The 27,461-nt window shown below is 37.8% G+C and overlaps 2 protein-coding genes across 4 annotated transcripts in view; both read right to left on the bottom strand.

Moving 5' to 3' along the window:
* ZNF566 (zinc finger protein 566) overlaps positions 1–27,461 on the bottom strand; it is a 76,138-nt gene that overhangs the window by 38,082 nt on the left and 10,595 nt on the right. Inside the window, exons 2-3 of one of the 2 annotated variants that reach the window (XM_014540329.1) lie at positions 8,228–8,692; positions 7,165–7,254 (exon numbers count right to left, since the gene is read on the bottom strand). The gene's annotated coding sequence lies outside the window, so the exon portion shown is untranslated. The other variant, XM_005866975.2, reaches the window with a different exon arrangement.
* The window catches only part of ZNF260 (zinc finger protein 260), a 22,451-nt gene continuing 14,469 nt past the window's right edge, over positions 19,480–27,461 (bottom strand). For both annotated transcript variants that reach the window (XM_014540328.1, XM_014540327.1), the window contains exon 2: positions 19,480–23,462. In XM_014540328.1, the coding sequence (XP_014395814.1) occupies positions 21,885–23,123 (1,239 nt within the window). In that variant the 5' untranslated portion in view covers positions 23,124–23,462 and the 3' untranslated portion in view covers positions 19,480–21,884. The remainder of the gene's footprint in view (positions 23,463–27,461) is intronic.

The raw sequence follows: 27,461 nt of genomic DNA, 5'->3' as shown, positions 1-27,461 counted from the left end.
GCTAAGTGAAATAAGCCAGTCAGAGAAAGATAAATACCACATGATCTCACTCATTTGTGGAATATAGAGAACAACATAGACTGATGAACAGGGACAGACCCAAAGACAGAGAAACAGCAATCAGACTATCAATCCCCAGAGGGAAAGTAGGGGAGGGTGGGGGTAAGGGGAGGAGACGAACCAAAGGACTTGTATGCATGCATATAAGCCAAACCAATGGACACGGACAACAGGGGATGAGAGCATGAGGGGGGGCGGGGAGGGAGTTGGGGGTTAATGGGGGGATGAGGACATATTTGTAATACCTTAACCAATAAAGAAATTTTTAAAAAAAGTAAAAAAATATATTTACAAAAATGCAGACAAGAAAGAAAAAGAACATAAGTTAATATAAAAGACACATGAGACACCGTCAAAAGAGCTCCCACACATGTAAATGGCATCTCAGAAGGAGAAAAGAGATTGGATAGGAATTAATAATAAAAACATTAACTAATCAAATACTTCAACAAGAGTTTCAAGAAGTTCAGCAAATCTGAAGTAAAACAAACACACAAAACAAAGAGCAAAACCACAACCAAATATAGCCAAATTGTTAAAAATCAAAGAGAAACAAAAAAATCTTTAAATTAAACAAAGGAAGAAAAACACATTACCAAGAGCACTGATGAAAAAAATAGAGGGTAACTACACAAATGAACAATATAAGGAATGAAAAGGTAACATCATTACAAGTGCCATAGACACTAAAAAGATAAAAAGAGAATGCTAATAAGTTTATGTTCGTAAGTGTGAAAGCTTAGATAAAATAGACAAATTTCTTAAAAAACATTCCCAAACTGACAAAACAAACAAAAACAATAGAACATCTAAAGAGTTAAATTGACTCCATAATTTAAAATATTCCTATCAAGAAAATTTTAGGCCCAAATTGCTTCACCAGTAACTCATTAACTTCTTCCAAATTTAAGAAACAACTTTATTCTTAGTTGTAGTGAATAGAGAAACACAAAATTCTTCCCAACTCATTTATGAGGCTAATAGAAGCCTGACACCAAAAGTTAACAAAGACTTTAGAAGAAAATATGGGCCAATATTTCTCATGAGCATATAAAACAGAAATTCTACACAGCATTAGCAAATTTTAAAAGGGTTTAATATATTATGGCCAAGCAGGGTTTAATTCAGGAAGGAAAGGTTGGTTTGACATTTGAAAATCAACATAATTTACCACATTGATATATTTAATAAAAAAAATCATATGATCCTCTTGATAGACACAGAAAATGTATTTGTCTAAATTCATCCTCCATTAATGTAAAAAAGTCTTAACTAATGAAAAAGAGAACATCCTCAACTTCATAAGTAGCATCTCCAGTAGGTATTTTACAAATGCTAGATACAAGGACAATATACAAAAAGCAACAATACTTCCAGCAATAAACAATTGTGACCATGTGTTGTAGAATGCATGTGGGGGTACCTTTAAATACTGCCTGGTTTTATCTGTGGTTAGTGTGATTGTGCAACCATGTACAGGTATGTGATGCTTGTGACTGTTTATTACAGTCTCAATAATAAACATCAAATATTCAGGTACAAAGCTAACAGATGTGCACTGAAAACTACAAATTGTTGAGAGAAATTAAAGACCTTAACAAATGTAGATGTATATTACATTGGGTGTCCCCAAAAATGTTTACACACTTTGAATAATTAATAGTTATTAATTCCAATGGGTTGAATATGAAAAGAAACATCAATTGAGCTATATTTATTAGTTGAAAGATTAAATATTGATAAAATGTCATTTATCTCCTAATTAACATATAGATTCACAAACAAAATCCCAGCGAGGACTTTTCTTTTTTTTTGTGAGCATTAGCAAGTTGAGTCAAACATAGGAAATTGAAAGGACATACAATAGCCAAGACAGTCTTGAAAAAGTAGGGAAAAAGTTGGAGAATTAATACTGAAGACTTCAAAACCGTGGCACTGACAAAAAGAATAATAAAATAGAATACAGTTCAGAAAGAGCCACATATGTAATATCACCTGATTTATGATAAAAGCTCTTTGTAATTCAAATGGACAAGGACAGTGTTTTCAATAAATAGTGCTGGAACAACTGGGTACTTAAATGGGGGAAAAATTAACCTTTATCCGTACCTTTCACCATACATTAATTCAAGATAGATCACAGACTTAAATGTAAGTACTAAATCTATAAAGCTTCTAAAGAAAACATAGGAGAATATCTTCCAAACCTTGGGAATAATCAAAGGTTTCTTTTCAAGGTAGAAAAAAGAAATAATCACAAAAGACAAAGGACTAAAAACCTGCTAGAAACATGGGGAAAGACATTAATAGGCAATAAAAAAGATTTAAAATGTTCAAGCACACTCCTATTTAAAAAATTAAGAAGGCAACACTGAGATACCATTTCCATGTATTAGATTGCTAAAAATGAAAAAGAATGACAACACATGCTGTTGGCTAGACTGTGGAGGGGAAATAGGCACTCTTATACATTACAAGTGGGAATGAAAATTGGTGCAACAGTCCCACAGGGGAATTTAGAAATACCCAACAAAACTGTATACGTACTTACCTCTGACCCAGCAATCCCACTTCTAAAAATCTACCCTGAAGATATGCCTCTAGCCCTAACCGGTTTGGCTCAATGGATAGAGTGTCGGCCTGCGGACTGTGGGGTCCCGGGTTCGACTCCAGTCAAGGGCATGTACCTTGGTTGCGGGCACTTCCCCAGTGGGAGGTGGGCGGGAGGCAGCTGATTGATGTTTCTCTCTCATTGATGTTTCAAACTCTCTATCCCTCTCCCTTCCTCTCTGTAAAAAATCAATAAAATATATTTTTAAAAAAAAGATATGCCTCTAAGCAATACAAAAATACATATATACAAAGTTATTTATTGCAGCATTATTTCTAGTAGCAAAATATTGTAAAGGACCTGGTGGTAAAGAGGGAATTAGTCAATCATTTGATCTGAAGAGTCTCCTTGAGGAACTTCAAACTTTCATTGCTTGATCTCTGTAAACCATGTTTTTTTCTTCAAAAAATATCCATAATAAGAGAGTGGTTGAATAAACTATGATAAATGTATATACTGGAATATTTTTATGCAACTATATAAACAAAAGCTATGAGTATCTCTTTGAATTGTGATGGAGTAATGTCCAGTATATATCATTAAGTGAAATAAGCAATGTTCAAAACAGTATGCTATTTTTTTCTGATTTTATTTTTCTTTATTTTTATTGTTGACACTATCACAGATATCCCCATTCCCTCTCCTCTTCCCCCCTCCTTCACCCAGCCCCTGCTCCTCCATTCCTCTGGCCATCACTGTGGTCTGTGTCTATGGGTTAAGCATATACTGTATGTTCTTTGGCTAATCCCTTCACCTTCTTTCATCCCTCCCTCTCCCCTCTGACAGCTATCAGTCTGTTCCATATATCTATGCCTCTGTTTCTATTTTGTTCCTCAGTTTATTTTGTTCATTAGATTCCACATATAAGTGAGATCATACAGTATTTGTCTTTCTCTGACTGGCTTATTTCACTTACCATATAATCTTCAGGTTGATTGCAAAAAAAGAGGTCATTTGAAAGAATACATGTCCCTATTCATTTGTGCAAAATAAATAGCAGAAGGACAAAGCAGAAACTAATGAGGTTGATTATGTATAGGGAGTAGACAGGAACCACATTAATGTTTTCATACTCAAAATACTGCGACATGCAACAATCAACCAGGATGTGGGGGAACCCAAAGTGTACAAACAAAGCTAAACATATGAAAAATGAGTAACAAAACTACACTGAAGAGGAAGGCAAAGAAAAGAATAAAATTAGAAACAGTTTTTGAGCATATACTGTAGAGTTAAAGAAAAAAATGCACAGAAATACTTTATTGTAGTTAGTAAATTTGTTTTTAAATATATATATTTTTATTGATTTCAGAGAGGAAGGGAGGGGAAGACAGAAACATCAATGATGAGAGAGAATTATTGATCGGCTGCTTGCTACATGCTCCCTACTGGGGACTAATCCTGCACCAGGGCATGTGCTCTGACCCGGAATAGAACCATGACTTCCTAGTTCATAGGTCGATGTCAACCACATAGCCACACAGGCTGGGGTAAATTTGTGGGTTTTTTAATATAAGTATGAGTTAGCAATTCTGAAACTACTTTACATGTATTCTAGGGTATGAGTAAAAAAAAAAATGACACTAGAATCAGGTTTCTCATTGTTGGAGAAAGGAGTTACAAATAAGGAAATGGCCAAATTTGATGGGAAACAATTCTCCTTGTGTCTTGCATGTTTCTGCACATCTTGCCATCGAAAGCACTAGAATTATTATCTTGTACTATTTCTCCAAGATGTTTATGTAGTGAACAGCCTTGAAAGGCAGAGATATTCTCTCTTCAGAGCAAAGGGAAGGCATGCTTATTGCCCACTACATAAGATTCAGGTTCCCTAAATTCATGGGAGCACACAAATACCTGTGTAATTGCATCACCCTATGGGTGCAAGAGAGCCAATGCAAGGCAATGTTGATACTTTGGCTTTTGCTATAAGCAATAAACTGTCTTTCTTTTCTGACCTGAAAGTCTCACATCTTCTACCAGCAACTGTGAAACTGTGGCCAGCTAACTTGTTAACATTCAGGTATGGTGAAATCTCAGACACTTCACAGTTCTTGACAGAATCCTGTGGTACTGGGTTGGAATAGAAAGTTTTAAATAGTGGCTTTTTAATATATACAAATTAATAGGTAGGTAGATAGATATAGATGTATTTATTCTAGTTTTGTCCACTGACAAAACTAGATCAATTACACCAAGGTAGCAATGAGCAAACCTAGTGCCCAGAGCTTGGTTTATAAATCCATTCTGCAATAAAATATACCAGGGCTCCTTGGAAAATTGCTGATGCCAGGGCTGGAGGAGGAAAAATACAAGATAAGCCTGGAACATCATGGTGCCAGAAAGTAAGAAAGCACTAAAAAAATGGCATGTTGAAAGGACACAGGAGTCAACAAGAAGGAGTTCTTAATGGCCAAATCTGGAACAATTTAGCAATAAAATCCTATATAATAAAGAGGTAATATGCAAATTGACTGTCATGCCCTTGCACAAGATGGCCACGCCCATGTCATCACAAGATGGCTGCCCCCATATGGTCACAATATGGCCACCACAAGATGGCCAGCAAGGTAGGGCAGTTGGGGACGAACAGGCCAGCAGGGGAGGGCAGTTGGGGGCAACCGGGCCTGCAGGGGAGGGGAGTTGGGGGGGACTGGGCCTGCAGGGAGGGCAGTTAGGGGCGACCAGGCTGGCAGGGAGGGCAGTTGGGGGTGACCGGGTCTGCAAGGAAGGGCAGTTAGGGATGACCAAGCCAGCAGGGGAGAGGTTAGGGGGCAATCAGGCAGGCAAGCAGGCGAGCAGTTGGGAGCCAGCAGTCCCGAATTGTGAGAGGGATGTCCAACCACAGTCGGACATCCCCTGAGGGGTCCCAGATTGGAGAGGGTGCAGGCTGGGCTGAGGGACACGCCCCCCCCCCCCCGGAGGGCATGAATTTCATGCACCGGGTCTCTAGTATATAATAATACTGAATTAATACTCAAAGAATAAAATAACCATGAGTCCATAAATAAATAATCAAATAAACACATGAGGAATAAAGAACATTTCCTCCTTACAGTAGAATTTATTTTTTAATATATTTTTATTTATTTCAGAGAGGAAAGGAGAGGGAGAGAGATAGAAACATCAATGAGATGAGAGAGAATCATTGACTGGTTGCCTCCTGCATGCCCCCTACTGGGGATTGAGCCCGAAACCCAGCCATGTGCCTGACCAGGAATTGAACCATGATCTAGTTCAGAGGTTGACACTCAACCACTGAGCTATGCCGGCTGGCCAGGCCTTACAGTAGAATTTAGAGAAAATCACCACTAGGCAAACATCACAGTAATAATTATTACAAACAAGAATTACCAATGAATGTTAAATTTATTGGGTGAAAGTATGATGAGAAATATTATTTTTGCATAGTCTCAAAGCATCTTCCCACAAGATACTAATTAAAAAGGGAAAATAGCCCTAACCGGTTTGGCTCAGTGGATAGAGCGTCGGCCTGCGGACTCAAGGGTCCCAGGTTCGATTCCAGTCAAGGGCATGTACCTTGGTTGCAGGCACATCCCCAGTGGGGAGTGTGCAGGAGGCAGCTGATCGATGTTTCTAACTCTCTATCCCTCTCCCTTCCTCTCTGCAAAAAATCAATAAAATATATTTTTTTTTAAAAAAAGGGAAAATAGTAATTTTACATAGGAAAAACCTGGTACCCACCACCAACTAATTTGTAATAGCCAAAACCTGGAAACTAGCAAATGTCCATCAACAATATAATTAATTACTAAACTGCAATACTAGTATATCGCCAAATGTAATGAGCACTAAGTACAATTATATTCAACAACATGGATGAATCTCAGGCATAATGTGGAACAAAAGAAGCCAGGCATAAAAAAGTACATGCTATATAATTCTATTTAAATATGAAATTCAAGAATCGGTAAAATTAACTAATGGGGATAGGTTTCTGATTGTGATTCTGGGAGGAAAAATAACTGGGAAGGGGTTTGAAGGAAAGTTCTGGGCAGGAAATTGTTATATAGCTGTATACTTAACTTCTGTGCACTTTACTATATATATACTATATCTCATAAAAATGTTTTTAAAACTATCAGAACCGGGGAGGGGGGGCTATAAGGGGTCAATGGGGGAAAAGGAGAAAGTATATAAATCTTTCAACAATAAGATTTTAAAAAGAAAATAGGACTTTGTAAAAAGAAAAACTATGAGAACCACGTTTTGGTAGGGATATAGAACAATGAAATGCTTCAAACACTGCTGTGCAAATATAAATTTGTACACCCATTTTGGTAAATATTATTTAGTAAAGCGGAAGATATTATACAGCCCAGTAATTCCATTGGTAGATAAACTCATGCACGTGTACCTTATGTAAAAGAATGTTTGCACAGCATTGCTTATAAAGTAAAACAGACTAGAAAATAACTCAAATCCATCAATACTAGAAAGGATGAGCCCAGCTGGTGCAGTCAGAGACCTACCTGGGGCGGGCAAGATGGCTCTTGAACGTCAGGATTTCCGTCCGCGCTTAACTGCGTCCCAGCTGAAACCTAGAGCATCAACCCATGAACCTAGAAATCACAGGTTCCTTGTCAGGGCATATGCTGGGGTTTCAGGCTCAATTTGGGAGGAGGCGGTGGAGAGGGAGGGAGGAGGCAGCCAATCAATGTTTCTCTCTCATCGATGTTTCTATCTCAATCCCTCTCCCTTCCTCTCTAAAATCAATACATATTTTTTATAAAGGAACCACTATTATATCTAATATGGGAAATCCTCAAAAACAATTGTACAAATAAGCAAAAATAAAAGATAAAGGAGAGCATTCATATAAAGTTTAAAAACCAGGGAAAACTACAGTATAATGCTTAGAGAGGTATAAATAAATGAAAAACCTCATACATTTATCCAGTCTCGAAAATCACATAACCACTATGGGAACATAAAGCTAGAAGTAACCCACAATCAAAGCAACAGGGCTTCAGAGGGTCACAAGCATCGCATACCTGTACTTGGTCGCAGAGTCACAATCACACTAAACAGATAAAACCACACAGTATTCACAGGTACCCCTACATGCACTCTCCACAGCACGCGGTCACACACTCACACACCCCGACGGGGACAAACGCTATCACACCCCCCGAGCCAAAAGCTTTCCACACCTGCACATACAAAGCTGCACGTGGCTCCAACCACACACACACACACACACACACACACACACACGGAGTACCGTCCTGTCACACCAGCAGTCGCTGGCTCGCCGACACCGCTGCACACGGTAATAGCAAGTCACACCCACGCGGTCAGTCTCCACATGGACGAAATCACACCATTTAAATCTGATCTCCCGGGTACAAAGCCTGGGCTCCGGTCTCGCCGCCTCCTTGCGTTCCTCACCTCAGCAGCAGAGCCCCTCCACAGAACTGTAGCAGTTGCTGGTGTAGACCCGAGGGTCCCGCCAGCGCGTGACTTAGAGGCTGAATTAACGCGAGAATCCCGTTACGCTGAGGAGTCCTCTGGGCAATGCAGTCAGAGACCTACCTGGGGCGGGCAAGATGGCTCTTGAGCGTCAGGATTTCCGTCCGCGCTTAACTGTGTCCCAGCCGAAACGACTGCTCCCTCACCCAACGGCGCACCGGAGGCCTCAGGGAGCCTGGCGTCCCTCCGGCCGTGGCTCCTGAAAAAGGCCACTCGGACGCGTTCGATGGGTTTCGTTCCCTTATCCGACCCAGCAGTAGGACAGCCTCGGGAAGAGGCTAGTTCCCCACGAAAGAGAAGACGCGCCGCCGGCGCTTCTGGGAAATGTAGCTCGGGGCCGTGATTCTTCAGCCTGCGCCGGCTACGCCGCGGACATTTCTGGGAGCGCACGGTGTCCTGGGCCGCTGCTTTGGCCTGCGTTCCGAAGTAACTTTGGCTTGGGGTTCTTCCGCGCAGAGGAGTTGTGGGACCTAAGTTTCTGAGTCCCAGAGCCCGACCGGGAGGCTGAAGGGGACGCAGACTAGGATCCTGCAAAGGGAATGGGGAGGCTGGTAAGGAGGAATCGCTAAACGTGAAACGGGATAGGGAAGGCCAAAGAGGAGGAGTTTCCGAAATTGCGAAAGAGGCTGGCATTCTGAGCTGACTTTTGTATGAAATGTCTTGGCCTGAGGAGAATAAGGCAGGGGTGAGGCAGGCTTTGCTAGAAAAAAGTAAGAGAGAGAGAGGGGTGGGGGAGGGGAGGGGAGAGAGTTGGGCGTCGCAGAGGGAGAAACTGGATTCAGGATTTTGTATGGGTGTGTGTATAATTGAAAGTTTAAATAAGTATCACTGTATATATCACAGTGATTGCATTTTTTTAATTTGATGGGAGAAAGGTTACATAATTGAGCTAATAAATTATTTAATATGTTTTTATAGATTTTAGAGGAGAGATAGAAACATCAATGATGAGACAGAATCATTGATCAGCTGCCCCTACTGCAGATCCAGCCGCAACCTGGTCTCTGCCCTAACGGGAATCCAACCATGACCTCCTGGTTCATAGGTCTATGCTCAACCACTGAGAACAGGGGGAGGGGGATGCGAATAAATGATTTAAAGCGTGTAAAACCTTAAGCATCTGTATAGAATAGAAATAAAAACTGTTGTTTTCTTTAAAAAGAAAGCCAGAGGCTGGGTGGAGGGGGCAAAGGAGAGGAAAATAGGGACATCTGCAATAGTGTCAACAATAAAAATAAAGAAAAATAAAATAATAAAACAAAAAGAAAGACAATTCCAAGGGACTTGTTTTTTAAATGGGGTTCTTGCTCTTGCTTAGACTGCAGACTGGAGACATAGCCTTTCAATCTTATGGGTTCTTTTCGAGTCCTGGTTGAAGGGGGTAAGTCTAAGCCAGTGGTGGGCAAACTGCGGCTCGCGAGCCACATGCGGCCCTTTGGCCCCTTGAATGTGGCTCTTCCTAAGCCTTAGGAGTACCCTAATTAAGTTAATAACAATGTACCTACCTATATAGTTTAAGTTTAAAAAATTTGGCTCTCAAAAGAAATTTCAATCGTTGTACTGTTGATATTTGGCTCTGTTGACTAATGAGTTTGACGACCACTGGTCTAAGTGATGTAAGCCTAAGCGCATGTACAGTGCGATTGAAACTTCGTGGCCCATGCCCAGAAGTCGGTATTTTGTGGAAGAGCCACACTCAAGGGGCTAAAGAGCCGCATGTGGCTTGCGAGCCGCAGTTTGCTGACCACTGGTCTAAGGGAACAGATTTGTGAAGTCCTGGATTAAGAAACAACTTTAAAGTTCGAAGGGTAGTGTCGACCATTGCATAGAAAAGAAGTGAATTAGGCAGTGTTAGTCCCATTTTTTGAAGAAAAAAACATGGCTTACAGAGATCAAGGAATGTAAGTTTGAGTTCCTCAAGGAGACTTTTCAGATTACCTCCAGGCCAGATGAATTTTGTTAGGTATAAAAATTACTATTTTCTAACTGCAAAATGCTGTCTCCAAATATTTTATTGTAGTTACTTTTAACCTATTTTTTAAAAAAATTGATTTTAGAGAGAGAAAGGGAAAGAAAAAGAAAAACATTGATTTGTTATTCTACTTATTTTTATATTCATTGGTTGATTCTTGTATGTGCCCTGACTGGAAGATTGAATGAGAAATCTTGGCATATGAAGAGGACTCTATAACCAACTGAGCTTCCCTGGCCAGGCCTGATTGGTTGATTCTTTTATGTGCCGTAAAGAGAGATGAACCCACAACCTGGGCCAACCAGAGAACAGTCTAAGAAACTGGGCCAGGGTTAACATCTATACTAATAAAAGGGTAATATGCTAATTAGACCAGACATTTTCCAGACTAACTTCCAGACAAAGCCATGGTGGCGGGGCTGAGGCAGAGGCAGTTAGGGGCGATCAGGCCAGCAGGGGAGAGCAGTTAGGGGCGATCAAGCTGGCAGGGGTGAGCAGTTAGGGGGATCAGGCTGGCAGGGGAGAGCAGTTAGAGGGATCAGGCTGGCAGGCAGGTGAGCAGTTAGGAACCAGCGGTCCCGGATTGCAAGAGGGATGTCCAACTGATGGTTGTGGGATTGGGCCTAAACCGGCAGTTAGACATCCCCTGAGGAGTCCCGGATTGGAGAGGGTGCAGGCCAAGCTGAGGAACCTTCCCACTCCCCCCCATGCACGAATTTCGTACACTGGACCTCTAGTAATCTGTAATAATAAAAGGGTAATATGCTAATTAGACCAGATGTCATTCCGGATGTCCTTCCTGACAAAGCCAGGGCTGGAGGGAAGCCAGCCAGGTCCCGGGTCCTGGGTGCCAGAGGGAAGCCGGTGCCGGCAGCCGGGGGAAGGACAGCCTACTCTTGCACAAATTTTCATGCATTGGGTCTCTGGTTTTAAATAAAAGGAGAAAATAAGACAGTGGGTATAAAATTTGTGTAAATAAACTTCATATATACAAACAAACCCTTGCAGTACAGTTAAATGCTTAAGAATAATCAGCAATAAACAAAAAAATAAGTTTAATACACAATTGAAAGGCACAGAAAAAACCTTAGCCAATGAAAGAAATTATGCTATATATATCCTTGAATAAAAGTCTGTAACACAAACATATCATTTTAAATAATTTATGAATTTAACATCCCATTTAAAATGTATTTTTCTAAATAGGGATTTTTCTAAAGTTTAAGTGGAAAACCAAAGGTAAGAATAGACAGTATACTTGGGCAGAAAATGCAGTATGGGGCAGTTGGGGCTAGTCTTACCAGATAACAAACCATATCCTTAAACTTCAAATATTGGCCCTAGCCTGTGGTTAGAGCATTGGCCCACAGACTGAAGGATCATGGATTCGATTCCAGACAAGGGCACGTACCTCAGTTGCAGGTTCCATCCCTGGCTCAGTTGGGGTGCATGTGGGAGGCAACCAATCAATGTGTCTCTCACATAAATATTTCTCTGTCTGTCTCCCTTCCTTGCATTCTCTCTAAAAATCAATGGAAAAATATCCTGGGGTGAGGATTAACAAAATAATCCTATATAATAAAAGCCTAATATGCAAATTGTCCCCTTGACTGGGAGTTCAACCAGGGGGCAGGGGCGGCCAGCCAACCACCCTCAGCCCCTTCCCCCCTGGCCAGATCGGCAACCCATGCACGAATTCGTGCACCGGGCCTCTATTAATATGGTAATAATAATAATTGCTACCTCAGATAAGTTTTGATATGTTCTGTTTTCATTTTCATTTCTTTCAGAGTATTTTTTAAATGTTCCTTGTGATTTCTTCTTTGACCCCTTGTTTTAAGAGTGTGATGTTTAATTTCTATATATTTGGAATTTTCCATTTTCTGCTGTTATTGATGTCTAATTTCATTTAATTACACATAATTAGAAATTATATTTTGTATTAATCAACCTTTTAAAATTTATCACGACTTGTTTTCTGGCCTGACATTGTCTATTCTGCAAGAAGTTCTATATGAACTTCAAAACATTTTTTCTTCTGCTGTTGCTAGGTGCAGTGTTTTCTGTTTGTTAGGTTTAAATGGTTTTTTAATCTTTTATGTTCTCCTTGATTTTCCTGTTGTTCTATCCATTATTGAAAATAGAGTACAGTTAGGTAATTTTGTCATTATGTGAACATCATAAAGTATACAGGCATACCTCATTTTATTGCACTTCACATGTATTGTGTTCTTTACAGATTGAAGGTTTGTAGCAACCCTGTGTTGAACAAGTCTATTGCTGTCATTTTCCCAATAGGTTCAGGTGATGATTAGCATTTCTAGCAATAATAAGTATTTTTAAATTATGGTATATACATTTTTTAGATATAATGCTTTAGCACAACTTAATAGACTATAATGCAAATATAATGTTTATATGCCCTGGGAAACCAAAAAATTCCTGTGACTCACTTTATTGTGATATTGTGGTGTTCTGTAAAAGAACCCACAGTATCTCTGAGGTATGCCTGTACTTACACAAACCTAGATGATACAGTTTACTGCACACCTATGCTATGTAATATACCCTATTGCTCCTAGGCTACAAACCTGTACAGCATACTGTAGGCAATTGTAACACAATGGTATTTGTTTATCTAAACATAGGTAAGGTACAGTAAAAACAGAGCATAGCCTTGGCCAGTGTGCTCAGTTGGTTGAGTATCATCCCATGCACTGAAAGGTTGCCAGTTCGATTCCTGGTCAGGGCACATGCTCAGGTTGTGGGTTTAGTCCCCAGTTGGGGTGCATACAGGAGGCAACTGATCAGTATTTCTCTCTCACATTGATTGGTGTTTCTCTCTTTCTCTTCCTCTACCTTCTTCTTTATCTAAAATCAATTAAAAATACTTAAAAAGAAACATAGCATAAAAGATTAAAAAATGGTACACCTAGATAGAGCACTTACCAATAATGGAGCTTACAGGTCTGGAAGTTGCTCTGGGGGAGTTGAATTCATGCTGACTTAATGTGATATTATCATATACTACTGTAAACTTTATAAACACTGCATACTTAGGCTACCCTAAATTTATTTACACTTATTCAATAATAAACTAACATCAGCTTAATGTAACTTTTTACTTTATAAACTTAAGAAGTTTTAACTTTTTTATTTTTTATTTTAATCCTTACCCTAGGATATTTTTCCATTTTTTTTTTTTTTTTTTTGAGAGAGAGAGAGAGAGTAGAGGGGAGGGAGGAGGGAGGAGAGAGAGAAACATCAATTACAGGGATTGATTGCCTCCCAAGCGCATCTCAACCAGGGCTGTGAATCGAACCTGTGACCTTTCAAGCCAAACCAGCCAGGGCACTTTTTGATTCTTTTGTAATAATACTTAGCTTAAAACAGTTTACAGCTATAAAACAATATTTATCTTTATATCCTTATTGTAAAAGCTATTTTCTTTTAATTAAAATGTTTACCTTTAAAAACTATTTGTAGCCGAAACCGGTTTGGCTCAGTGGATAGAGCGTCGGCCTGTGGACTGAAGGGTCCCGGGTTTGATTCCGGTCAAAGGCATGTACCTGGGTTGCGGGCACATCCCCAGTGGGAGATGTGCAGGAGGCGGCTGATCGATGTTTCTCTCTCATCGATGTTTCTAACTCTCTATCTCTCTCCCTTCCTCTCTGTAAAAAAATCAATAAAATATATTTTAAAAAAAAAACACCTATTTGTTAAAAATAAAGACATAAATACACACATTAGCTTAGGCCTACATAGGGTCAGGATCAATATCACTGTCTTTCACCTCCACATCTTGTACTACTGAAAGGTCTTCTGGGCAATTCCATACATGGAGTGTCATTTCCTATAACAATGCCTTCTGGAATATTTCACCAAGTACCTGCCTGGGGCTCTTGAAATGTCGCTCTTTTAAAAAATATGTTCATGGTAGTTTGCTTTTTTTCCATCATAGACCATGAACATTCCTATTAAAGAAAACCTTTTGGTGTTGGGGTCCATGCTTTCAAACATTTTAAGAAGCATGTTGAGGTCTGCAAAACCCGCTAAACCCTGTACTATGATTTTTCTTCAAGTTCTCCTCCTCTAGTTTTATTTTCTCTAGCCTCTTCTTCAGCTATGTACTCCACTCTGTTATGACTACAGTGTCACTAGGTGATAGGAATTTTCAGCTTCATTATAATCTTACTAGAGGCCTGGTGCATGAAAATTCATGCACTCAGGGGGGGTCCCTCAGCCCAGCCTTCTCTCTCTTGCAGTCTGGGACCCCTCGGGGGTTGTCCACCTGCCAAGGGATCAGGCCTAAACTGGTAGTCAGACATCCCTCTGGCAGCCCAGGAACCCATGAGGGATGTCCGACTGATGGCGTAGGCCCACTTCCTGCAGGGCCTAAGCCACAGTCGGACATCCTTAGTGCTGCCGAGGAGGCAGGAAAGACTCCTGCCACCGCCACTGTACTCCCCAGCTATCAGCCCGACTTGTGGCTGAGCGGAGCTCCCCCTGTGGGAGCGCACTAGCCACCAGGGGGCAGCTCCTGCGTTGAGCATCTGCCCCCTGGTGGTCAGTGCGTGTCATAGCAACTGGTCTTTCCGCTGTTAGGATCAATTTGCATATTACCCTTTTATTATATAGGTGGACCACTGTCATATATGTGGTCCACTGCTGACCAAATCATCATTATGTGGATTATGACTATTGAAATATCCAACTATTATTGTACAAGTATTTCTCCTTTCAGTCCTATCAGATTGTTTCATATATCTTGAGCCTCTGATGTCTGGTGTATATGTTTATAATTCATATATTTCTTGGTTGATATATCCCTTTCTCTTATAATAGTTTTTTACTCAGTGTCACTTTTCTTTTAGTATAGCTACTTCTGCTCCCTTTTGATTACTATTTGCATGGACTATCTTCTTCCATCCTTTTACCATCAACCCATTTGGGTCTTTAGGTCTAAAGTATCTTGTACATAGCATAGTTGGGTCATTCTTTAAAAATCCATTTTGGCAATCTCTGTATTTTGACTGAAGAATTGAATCAATATACATTTAATTACTGAAAAGAACTGCTATTTGCTGTTTTCTGTATGTCTTCACAGCATTCCCTCATTTTCTTCATTATTGCCCTCATTTTTTATATTTGTGACATATTTTGATTCTTTTCCAATTTTCTTTTGTGTTTGTCCTATGGCTATATCTTTATTAGTTACCATGGGAATGACATATAACATCCTAATGTTATAACAAAATGTTATAACAATCTAAATACCAACTTACCTACAGTCACATAAAAAATTCTACTATAACTGTTCTCTTTGTTACTAATGTCAAAATGTTGCATCTTTATACAGTGTATGTCCAATAACAAAGATTTATAATTATTTTTATAAATGTATTGTGAATTCTATAGAAAATAAGAAGTGGAATTACAAACTTAAATTACCCAATTCTCCTCCAGGCCATAGATTATCTATTGTGTCTCCACTAATAATCTCTTGAACCACTTATCTATGGGTTTATAGTCTACCCAGTAGCTTTTAAGAGCAGTACCTACTCATTTTCTCCCACCTGCATTCTGATTCATGCAAAACAGATAAGTGCCTTGTATCAGTCCTTCATGTATCAAGAAAGATTAGAAAAGATGTATACAATAATTTGTAAACATGATCTGCTTTGCTTCCTCCAGTTTGAGGGAGAAATGGGTTGCTGCCTGCTCAAGACCAAGATCACTGCCATGCTGGGGAGCAGTGGGGCAAGAGTGAAAATGCTACAAAACTTTATTAACATTTGAAGATGGCTTTTTCTTTATTAGGCATTTGATTGTCTCTATAAACCTTTGACTACTTTCCAGGGGTATTACAAAGTTAGTTCAGAAAACTTCTGTTTTATTCAGTTTGTGGGGAAACAATAAACTGGAGCTTTTTCATTTAACATTTTGGTGATATTGCTCCAGGAATTTGTCACATATTTCCTGTTTCAATTATTCTTATTTTAAAATGAAGAAATTGGAATTTACGGAAGTATTATAAATTCCCCAAAACTATAGAGCTTGTTAATAAAGTTAGGATTACACTCTCCTAATGATAAAGTGTCTTTGTCTTACCATATATTAGGAGCATATAACCTTATATCTAACTGACTGGCATAGAATTAAGCAGGACATGATTGTCTTACCTTGGGCTCCTATAACAGACTAGGTGGCCTAAACAACAGACATTTATTTCTCATAGTTCTGGAAGCTGCAAAGTTCCAAAATCAAAGTGCTGACAGATTTGGTTTCTGATGATCTACTTCCTGGCTTGTAGACAGCTACCTTCTCATTTATGTTCACATGGAGATATCTCTTTCTCTCTCTTATAAGATTACTATTCCCATCATGAGTGTCCTACCCTCATGACATAATCTAAACCAAATTACCTTCCTAAAGCCTCACCTCCAAATACCATCACATTAGCAAGTAGGGCTTCAACATATGAACTCTTGTAGATGGAAACAGTCAGTCCATACAGGGATTTTTCTTATTCACCCAAATATTAAACCTTTCTTGAATATAATGGTATTAAGCAGAGATGGGCTGCATATTACTTTGTTCAGAATCCTTCTGCTGAAGGACATGTATCACAATTTCAATAAATGCTAAGGCATACTGTTTGGGGGCAGAAAGGCAATATCATGTCACTTCTCCCCAAATAAATGTATAAATTCAATGCAATACCAATTAGAATACCAAAAGGTTTTTCTAATTTGAGAAAACTATCTTCATTTATGTAGAAATAAAATTAACTTTGAGTAGGCATTAACAGTGTGAAAACAGCAAGAGGGACTTAACTCTTATTCTACTGTATTGAAACACAGTATGGCCCTATCTGGTTTGGCTCAGTGGATAGAGCGTCGGCCTGCGGACTAAAGGGTCCCAGGTTCAATTCCAGTCAAGGGCATGTACCTTGGTTGTGGGCACATCCCCAGTAGGGGGTGTGCAGGAGGCAGCTGATCAATGTTTCTCTCTCATCGATGTTTCTGGCTCTCTATCCCTATCTCTTCCTCTCTGTAAAAAAAAATCAATAAAATATATTTTTTAAAAAAAGAAACACAGTATGGCTAATGTTAAACTAATTAGCTGAGGTCCTGGAAGCTGTGGTATTAGTATAGGAACAGAAAAATAGATTAGTGAAACAAAATATAGAAATGTCTTGGTATACTAGTAAATGAAAATATAAGATAGTTTCAGTTGAGTGAAGGAAAGATCATATGTGTAAATGATTACATAGCAAAGTTTCAGTTGAATAGAAAAAGAATGGTATCAGTATAGGATTAAGCACAGGTCTTTCCCACTGATCCATATCTGGAAAGATGACATTAGATTTACCTTTCTACCACAGCATCCTTGAAGAAAGTAACATTGTAAATCCCTCATCTGTAGCCTTTACCTGGATCGGGAGATCTGTGAATTGCCACGTAGACATTGACAGCCTATGTGACTAAAGCATTACAAGTTTTGAGGAAACCAAGGCAGTGGAGTGGCTTCCCTATGCTTAAGTAGATATCAGTCTTCCAACTGAGTGTGCCCCATGTGATGGTGGCACACCATGCATATGTACTGGTGGATCATTGTAAAATGCCCTGGATGAGAATGTTAATGTTTCCCAGGGCTGAGGTCCTGAAAGCTGTGCTTGCTTGGGCAGTTGTAGGACTGTCTAATAAACATATTGTGAAGGTGTTTTCTTATCAGGATAAAGCTGCCATTAAAACTAATTCAGGGTTAAAGCCTATTAAGTTTATTTGGAATAATTGGATCGAATCTGTGATTGTGCTGGTGTCGGTGCTGTGTGATTGGCTGTTGAACATATTAAACTATTTTACTGAATTGTGCTTGTACAATGAAAACCCATCTGGAAGAAAATAACAATGAACCTCACTTTATATGATATTAAATTCTACATGCATTACATATTTACATATTGAGATAACCAAATTGCAAGGCAAACTAAGAAATAATATATGCAATCTAGAGATTAAAAATATGTATGTTGTTACATTTTATTTCACTATTTATTCCCTCTATGCCCTCTTCCACTCCCAGACCCCCCCCCACCAAAGTATCTTCCTAATTCATAAGCTTAGAAAAAATTAGTACATATTCAGTTACATAGAAATTTAAAAATATTTTAATAGAAAAAGGCACTTTTTTATAACAAAAATTAGACAAATTCCTAATAGCTAATATATGAAGAGGTCTTCAAAATTGAAAAAAAATACATAATCCTTTAGGAAAATGGGTTAACAATATCAAAATTTACAAAGAAGTAAATTTAGGAGCAGGAGAGGTTTATACTCATCAGACCAGCATGAATTTGAGTAGGTTAACACCATCTATTGCAGGGCTACGTTTTTTTGTGGGGTTTTTTTTTTGGCTTTTAATCTATTTTTAAGTTAAATTTATTGGGGTGACATCGGTTAATGAAATTATATAGATTTCAAGTATACAATTCTTTGATACATGACCTATATATATTGCATTGTGTGCCCACTGCCCTGTCGTATCTTCAGTTACCATATATTTGACCCTCTTTACTACCCCCCATAACTCTTCCCTCCAGTAACCACCATACTGTCTTATTTGTTCATTTGTTACTTTCAGTTTTATATCCTACATGAGTGAAATCATGGTTCTTGACTTTTTCTGTCTGACTTTCGCTTAGCAGATATTCTCAAGATCCATCCATGTTGTCACAAAGGCAGTATTTGATCTTTTCTTATGGCTAAATAGTATTCCATTCATATGTACAGCGTTTCTTGTCTTTTTAAAATTGACTGACAGTACCTATTACAATTTTTAAATAGCATATATCCTTTAATATGTCTAGCAACCTCTTGCCTATAATCTACTCTCCAATAATGAAAATACCTAAATGTAAGGGTATTTACTCTGTTTGTGGTGACAATAACTAACAACAAGATGAATCAATAAGGAGATGGCTGAATAAATTTACAGTACACAGTATCACAGAAACTGTGCAGCAATTACTCATCTTACTTTACCTGACCATTATAATTCTTTTGTTTTTTAATCTTTATGTCCAACCCCTTTTTCCTTGAAACATATGCTGTGCAGATGTTTCTTTCCTGCAGCGACTGTGTCAAGCAGCAAGGATGGACCGGCTTCCGGCATTTTAATCCTTATCCAACGATATTTTTTCCATTGGTTTTAGACAGAGTGGAGGGAAGAAAGAGGGAGAGAAACATTAATGTGAGAGAGACACAATGATTGGTTGCCTCCCACATGTGCCCTGACTGGAGCTGGGATCAAACCTGCAACCAAGGTACGTGCCCTTGACCAGGAATTGAACCCACGACCCTTCGGTCTGTGAGTTGACACTCTAACCACTGAGCCAAACCTGTAATTATTCTTGGCACTGGCCACTTATAGGCAGCAAAAGGTAGTCTTCCTAATTTGGCCTGACTTGAGTTCTTCTGGTGACTTCAAAGGTGTACAAGCACAAGGGCAGAACACTTAAGGAATATGAGAGAATGTTTAGTGAAGATTGAAATAGAAGAGAACTTAGGTTCATGCAAATATATACATGCATATTGTTTGGGTAGATTGCCTCAGAAAATCAACCACTGGTATTTATAATCTTACCTCAAGACTAACCTTCAAAGATGCTAATAACAAAAAATGCAGTTCTCTAATTATATTAGCATTTTATTATTTTGAGTTTTAAAAGAAATTGATATATGTGAAATTAACCTAAGGTTTAAATGTTACATACTCATTTTTATCACTATTAACAAAGAGCATTAACAGATTTCTACCTGTCAAATTGCTGTGAAAAGGGATCAAGCATCCCTTTCAAAAATCCTATAAAAAGATTTGCTGAAAATAAAATACTGTTTAGGTCTATCTATCTTTCAGCACCCTTTTCCCTAAGGAAACAAACAAATGGGAATTGATTATGTCTGGCAGAATAGAGAAAAATATTAGTGTGAGGTTAAAATTGAGGCTAAACCATAAGAGTGGATGTTTTACTCAGTGGCATATTAAAATATGTAAGAGCAACATGGCTTCCTCATTTTAAAATGGTCTATTTTCCATTGCCAATACTGGTTATATGGGGTATTAAATTTTCTGATAAATGTTTCAGTGAAAATGAATTCTTTCCCTCTACCAGGTCTGTGCATGTATTATTAAATATAATCTTTACATGTATGTTATTCAACCAATCTGTTGCAAAATCATGCTATAACTTAACAGAAACCATACACAGTAATGTGACATGTGAGAGTAAATTTAAATAATTGGATCTGTTAAGCTGCCATCACAATTAAAATTTTTTTCATATTTAAAATATATAATTTCAGAAGTATTTTTAATAAAAAATTGGCATCTGATTGGGAATGTGAATCCATTTTAACATGTACTTCATGTACAGGTTCCCTACTCTTATCTCTATCTTTTTTAATTTTCAGAAGTTTAAAAGAAATAGCACAAAAAAATAAAATAAACACATATATTGCCACAACCCAGAATTAACTAACATTTTGTTATGGTTACATGGAATTTTTATTTCTTTTTAAGGATAGATGTTTAGATACAAAACTGAAGTACTCTTTAACTACCATGCTTGATCCCACTTCCCTTCCACTACCTTTCTTTCTGGGGGCAACCACTTTTGGGAACTGAATGTGTATCCTTACAATCCATTCTTCACAGTTTTACATCAAAATGTCCATTCATAGCCAATGCTTAATACTGGTGTTGGTTAGTAGTGACTTAATTCAAATTTACACGGATATTTTTTTCTTCACTCTATATACTTTTTCAGATGTTTCCTTGTTAAATATATTTAACTTGTACTTAACTACTAGAAAATACTCTACTGTGTGACTATCATTTTATTCAACCATTTCACAAGAGACAGGCATTTGTTTCCAATATTTTGCTAATATAATTTATGATCCAATGAATATTGAGGTACATGAATCCCTGGGTACATACTATGTTTCTTGGGTATATATATATATATATACTCAAGAGTGAGTATTCTGGAATAAATTTTAGAAATTCTTTCCTACTCCAAGGTTTTAAAAACATTCTCCTATAAAGCTCTTATATTACTGTTTCACATTTTGCATTCTAGTCTTCAATATTATTGGATTTCATAATAAGTAAATATTTTAATGTATGATGACAGCAAATACCTTAATACTTTTCCATATCAAGAGTCAATTACTCTGAGTCCACTTTTGACTCACGCATGATTTCCCTACCAACCTGTGATACACATCTGTCAATTACCAATTCCTCATAAAGACATGCATATATTTCAGGATACAATATTCTGTCATAATCTATTTTTTAATGACTGGAAAAGATCAAATAATTGATGATTACCCATATAGCAAAACATATAACATGACAGTTTTTTCTCTTAATTATAAATCTTTTGTCTTAATGCATCAGGTAGGCCTTCCAGAACCACACTGATTGGTGTCCATGACTGGATTTTTACTTCAATGAGAATGCTCCTAAGAAGTACAGCATTAACAATGTTTGTTGTGTTGGCTCTGGAGGTATAAGTTTTCTTAACACTATACTTTTTATTTACAATCTCAGTATTTTAAGTTAGAGTATTGAAGGATTTTCCATGTTCATGTCACTTTATTGTAAGATGGATTTTCTGATATACTACAAATAGGAATTCTGTTGAAGGTTTTCTAAGTTCAAGGAATTCATAGAACTTTAATGAGTATGAATTCTCTGGTGTCTAATATGGTGTGACTTCTGGCTAAAAGCTTTCCCACATTCACTACACTGATAAGGCTTTTCTCCAGTATGGATTCTCATATGTAGAGCAAGAGTTGAGAACTGAGAGAAAGCTTTTCCACATTCATTACAACCATAGGGCTTCTCACCTGTATGGCTTCTCATATGCACAGTAAGAGATGAGCTTTGACAGAAGGCTTTCCCACATACTTTACATTCATAAGGTTTATCACCTGTGTGGATTCTCACGTGTACAATAAGTGATGTAATTCGAGAAAAGGCTTTTCCACATTTATTACATTCATAAGGTTTCTCTCCTGTATGGATATTGTGATGTTTAATGAGGTATTGCTTCTGCCTAAAGATTGTTCCACATTCATTACATTTATAGGGTTTCTCTCCAATATGAATTTTCTCATGCTCAGTGAGATTTGATTTACCACTGAACGCTTTCCCACATTCCTTACATACATAGGGTTTCTCTCCTGTATGACTTCTCTGGTGTCTAATGAGGCTTGATTTCTGGATGAAAGCTTTCCCACACCCTTTACATTCATAAGGTTTCTCTCCAGTATGTATTCTTTGATGGATAATGAGGTTTTCCTTTTGGTTAAAGGCTTTTCCACATTCATTACATTTAAAGGGTTTCTTTCCACTATGAATATTCTGATGTTTAATGAGGTATTGTTTCTGGCTAAAGGCCCTTCCACATTGATCACATATAAATGGTTTCTCCCCTGTATGAATTTTCTCATGCTCAGTGAGATATGATTTGCCATTGAAGGCTTTCCCGCACTCCTTACATGCATACGATTTGTTTTGAGAATGATTTCTCTGGTGCTTAATAAGACCTGGCATCTGAATAGAAGCTCCCCCATTTTCATAAGGTTTCTCTTCAGTATGATGTTTCTGATGAGAAAGGAAGTTTCCCTTCTGGCTAAAGGCCTTTTCACATTTACTGCATTTATATAGTTTCTTTCTTGTATGACTTCTCAAATGTAGAGTAAGGGATGAGACTTGAGAGAATACTTTACCACATTCATGACATTCATGCGATTTCTCTCTTGGGTGCATTTTCTTATGCTCTATGAGGTTTTGCTCCAGGCTAAAGGTTTTTCCACATTCATTACACTCACAAGGTTTCTCTCTGATGTGAATTTGATCATACTGAAGGAGATCTGATTCAGGCTGAAGGCTTTTCAACATTGTTATCATGCAGATATTTTCTCCAATAAGACTTCTTTAGTATTTCTTCACGTGTCACATAGATGAAAGCTTTTCCACATTCACTAAATTCATATGGTTTCTCTCCAATATCAATTCTCAGATATCTAAGGAAGTTGAATTTATGATGGAAATCTTTTCCCACTGATTATCCTGAGGTTAGGCAAAACAGGCATATCTTAAGAATCAATGTCTGTGACCAGAGGAAATATTTTTCTGTTTCCTATGTTTTCTGAGTTCTTCCTTAGCTGTATTTTCATGGAGAAGGATGAGACTTAACTCACAAGTCTTTCATGATGTGTCCTTATTTTTAAATTTCCCAGGGCTCTTCTAAAAGGGGGTATAAAAAAAAACATCATTGAAGAGTTAATAACTATAAAATATTTAGTATCTGGCATGTAGTTTACATCCAATAAAGCAGCTATTGTCACCATCAACATCAGTAACACTTGTGAATTTCTCCACATTAATAAAATTAAAAAATATGCTATTATAAATAAACTTTATTTCAAACCTACCCTACATATAAAAGAAAGCTCAAATACAAAGACAGTCATGGATGCATGTAGTTTAAACTGCTTTTAAATGTAACCTTGCACTCTTCATAAATTAGTAAAATAAGAGAAATACTTTTATGTGGCAGGTGATAGGATGAAAGGACAAATATAAAATTGAGAGAGCCTAGGGTGAAAAGATAAAAAAATGAAATAGAAGTATTATTAAAGAGGATGTATGGTTAAATAAGATACAGCTATGCACTGTATAATGACATTTTGGTCAACGATGGACCGCATATATGAAAGTGGTCCCACAGTTTATATATATATATATAAAACCTAGGTGTATAATAGGCCTTACCATGTAGGTTTGTGTAAATATACTCTATGATGTTTGCACAGTGATGAAATCGCCTGAAGCATTTCTCAGAATGTATGTCCATCATTAAGTGGTGCATGACTGCATTTATTTCCACATCTTCCTTCTACTCCATTAAAATGATAGTAAGGGGGTGAAAGGGAGCACATACTCATAAAAACTAAAAGGTTGAGGAGACATCAGGAGATGAAAAGTTTTAGGAAATTTTGCAAGGAAAAAAACAAAGGAATGTAAATTAACTACAGAACTCAGTGGCTTAAGTGAAAAGCCAGCAGATGAGGATGACACCTAAAAGCAAGGTAATTTGTAATACAACTGTCAACAGAAAGGCTTTATGGGTGAGAGTGAAAAGTGAAGCTTAAATAAAATGATTATAAAAAGAGCTATTGAGCCCTAACCGGTTTGGCTCAGTGGATAGAGTGTCGGCCTTCGGACTGAAGGGTCCCAGGTTCGATTCCAGTCAAGGGCATGTACCTTGGTTGCGGACACATCCCCAGTAGGGGGTGTGCAGGAGGCAGCTGATCGATGTTTCTCTCTCATCGATGTTTCTAACTCTCTATCCCTCTCCCTTCCTTTCTGTAAAAAAATCAATAAAATATATATATATTTTTTATTTTTTTTATTTTTTTTAAAGAGCTATTGAAGCGCCCAACTCTCCTAGTTGGAAGGAAATAGGAATTTATTATCCGGACAAAGTATAAAGGAGAGTCCCCAAATTTAGTAATGACAGGAAAAGTAGATAAGAGTACCATACAGAAAAGAAGAAGATGAATAAAAGTTTATATACAGAAGAGGGTCCCAATCCCTTTCTACTACTGAACTCTAGAGGTGCTGATGGTTGCCAGGTGTCATATGACAGAAAGGTTCTTTTGTGAAAAAATGAAATCTTAGAGTCACATCAAGGAAACACATAGATATCTGACTTAATGCTGTACAGTGAAGCCCACCGTCTCACAAGCTCACACTTGCACAGAGATTACAATAATCTTTCTGGTCATAATGTTCATCTTAATGTAGACCTGAAGATCACAACAATTTGATGAAAGCCCTAGCATGAAAAGTAGATCAAAACAAAAAACAAGGCAAGAAATAGAAGAGCACACACATACAAATGATACAATACTGTAACTAGTATCACAGAAACAAAGGGATTATATAGCAATGAAATATTAACAGAGTTCTATAAAGAAGTGCTTTTGGAAATAACATGCTGCTGACCTTAAAAATTTAATAGATTCAGAAAAAAATTCCAGAAAATCTCCCAGAATTAAAAAAAAAAAAAAAAGGAAGAATACCCTGGATGCCTCAGTGGTTGAGCATTGGCCTATGAACCAGGAGGTTGCTGAACAATTTCCGGTCACAGCAGATGCCGGGGTTTCAGGCTTGGTCCCCAGTGTGGGGCATGCAGGAGGCAGCCGATCAATGATTCTGTCTCATCATTGATGTTCCTATCTCTCTCCCCCTCTCCCTTCCTCTCTGAAATCAATAAAATATATATTAAAAAAAAAGCAAAGGAAGAATAGCAGGAAGGAGGTGAGAAATGAACAAAGAATGGGAATAATGACTGGAAAATTAGTGTACTTACTTGTGGAGGAACCCAAGAGTTTTAACATCTACTAAAGGAGTTCCAGAGAAAATGTGAAGAAAAATAAGTGCAGGAAATTTTATGAACCACATCTTTCATATTAACATGTTGGTAATATTTAAAATTAATTAAATAAAAATTAGGTAAAATAGTCATAGAAAATATGGAAATAAACACCAGTGAACACAGTTAAATTAGTGTGATTAACTCTGTAGTTTAGGAACTGTGGTTGAGGAAGGATGGAGCAAAAATAGCTATAATCTTATTTGACCTTTAAAAATTTTAAAGCCACTATTCATTATACCTATAGAGATGGCCTTGAAGATTTGAGCCTTTTTAAAAAAATTTTATTTATTGGTTTTAGAGAGAGAGAGAAATAGAGAGAGAGAGAAACATCAACTCATTGCTCCACCCACTTATGCATTCATTGATTGATTCTTGTATGTGCCCCAACCAGGGATGAACCCCACACAAGGATGACACTCCAACCAACTGAGCTACCCAGCCAGGGCTGACTTAAACCTTTTAACTTAAACCAATCTATAACTGTAAAATAACTATAGACAGTGCTCTTTATATCTAGTTGCAATAGAATTTCACTTGGGCTAAAAAGCAAAGTACACATATATTTAATACAAAAAAAGAAAATAGGCCAGAAAACAGCCATTTTTGCTTCTCTATCATACTGTAGTGTTCTGATTATTGATACTATCATTTCTGGATACAGAAGCTGTCATTGCTATCAATTTCAGTTTTTACTTATTTTTTTTCTCTGATTATGCCTGTTATCCAAGCTCTTCTCCTATAAAGAGCCCTTTTCATGTCCTCTCTCTAATCCTTTCTTTTATAATTGTTTTCCATTCTCTAGCTTGAAAACATCAACTTTATCCTGATCTATATCTCTCAAAATTGTATCCTCCTTTTCTTATAAATCATTATAAGAAAAGACTCTGCTGTCACTCATATCAATGCTATAATTTCCATAACTAAGAAAAACACACAATATAAGTGTTAAAACTATTAAAATAAAAAAATGGTAAAATAGACTTTATCAAAATTAAAAACTAATGCCCTTTGAAAAACAAATCAGGCTGGCCGGTGTGGCTAAGTGGTTGAGCGTGGACCTATGAACCAGCAGGTCACGGTTTGATTCCCAGTTAGGGCACATGCCTGGGTTATAGGCTCACTCCCCAGTAGGGGGGTGCAGGAGGCAGCCAATCAATGATTCACTTTCATCATTGATATTTCTACCTCTCTCTCCCTCTCCTTCTCCCTTCCCCTCAGAAATCAATAAAAATGTTTTTTAAAAACACACACACACACAAAAACCAAAGGGAATGCCACAGACTGCAAGATATATAGAATCCTTGAAACTCAATAATAAAAAGATAAACAATTTGTTTTTAAAATTGGCAAAAGACTAGAATATACATTCACAAAGATATATGAATGGCCAGAAAGCACATTTAAAAAGTTTATCTTTACTAGTAATAAGAAAAAAATGGATTTTAAAACCCCAATGAGACACACTACACATCCTTTAAAATGGCTAAAGTTAAAAGAACTGACAATCCAAGTGTGTTAGCGTGAAGTCACTATAGCTCTCATACATTGTTGGTTGGAATGAAAAATGGTACAGCCACTTTGAAAACTATTTGATAATCCTATATAATAAAGTGGGAATATGCAAATTGACCATCACTCCGCCACAAAGATGGCGGCGCCCACAGCGGAGGCAGGGGTTTCCATAACACAAGATGACTGCACCCACAGCGGAGGCCGAGTTCCCATAATGAGCCTTAATGAGCAATCAGCAGGGACCTGAGGCTGCGACCCCACCCCCACCACCGTGGGGCCTCAGGCCACGC

The sequence above is a fragment of the Myotis brandtii genome, unplaced genomic scaffold, assembly GCF_000412655.1.
Source record: "Myotis brandtii unplaced genomic scaffold, ASM41265v1 scaffold241, whole genome shotgun sequence".
In the NCBI taxonomy this organism is placed as follows: Eukaryota; Metazoa; Chordata; class Mammalia; order Chiroptera; family Vespertilionidae; genus Myotis; species Myotis brandtii.
This window is presented reverse-complemented; position numbering and strand designations above follow the sequence as displayed.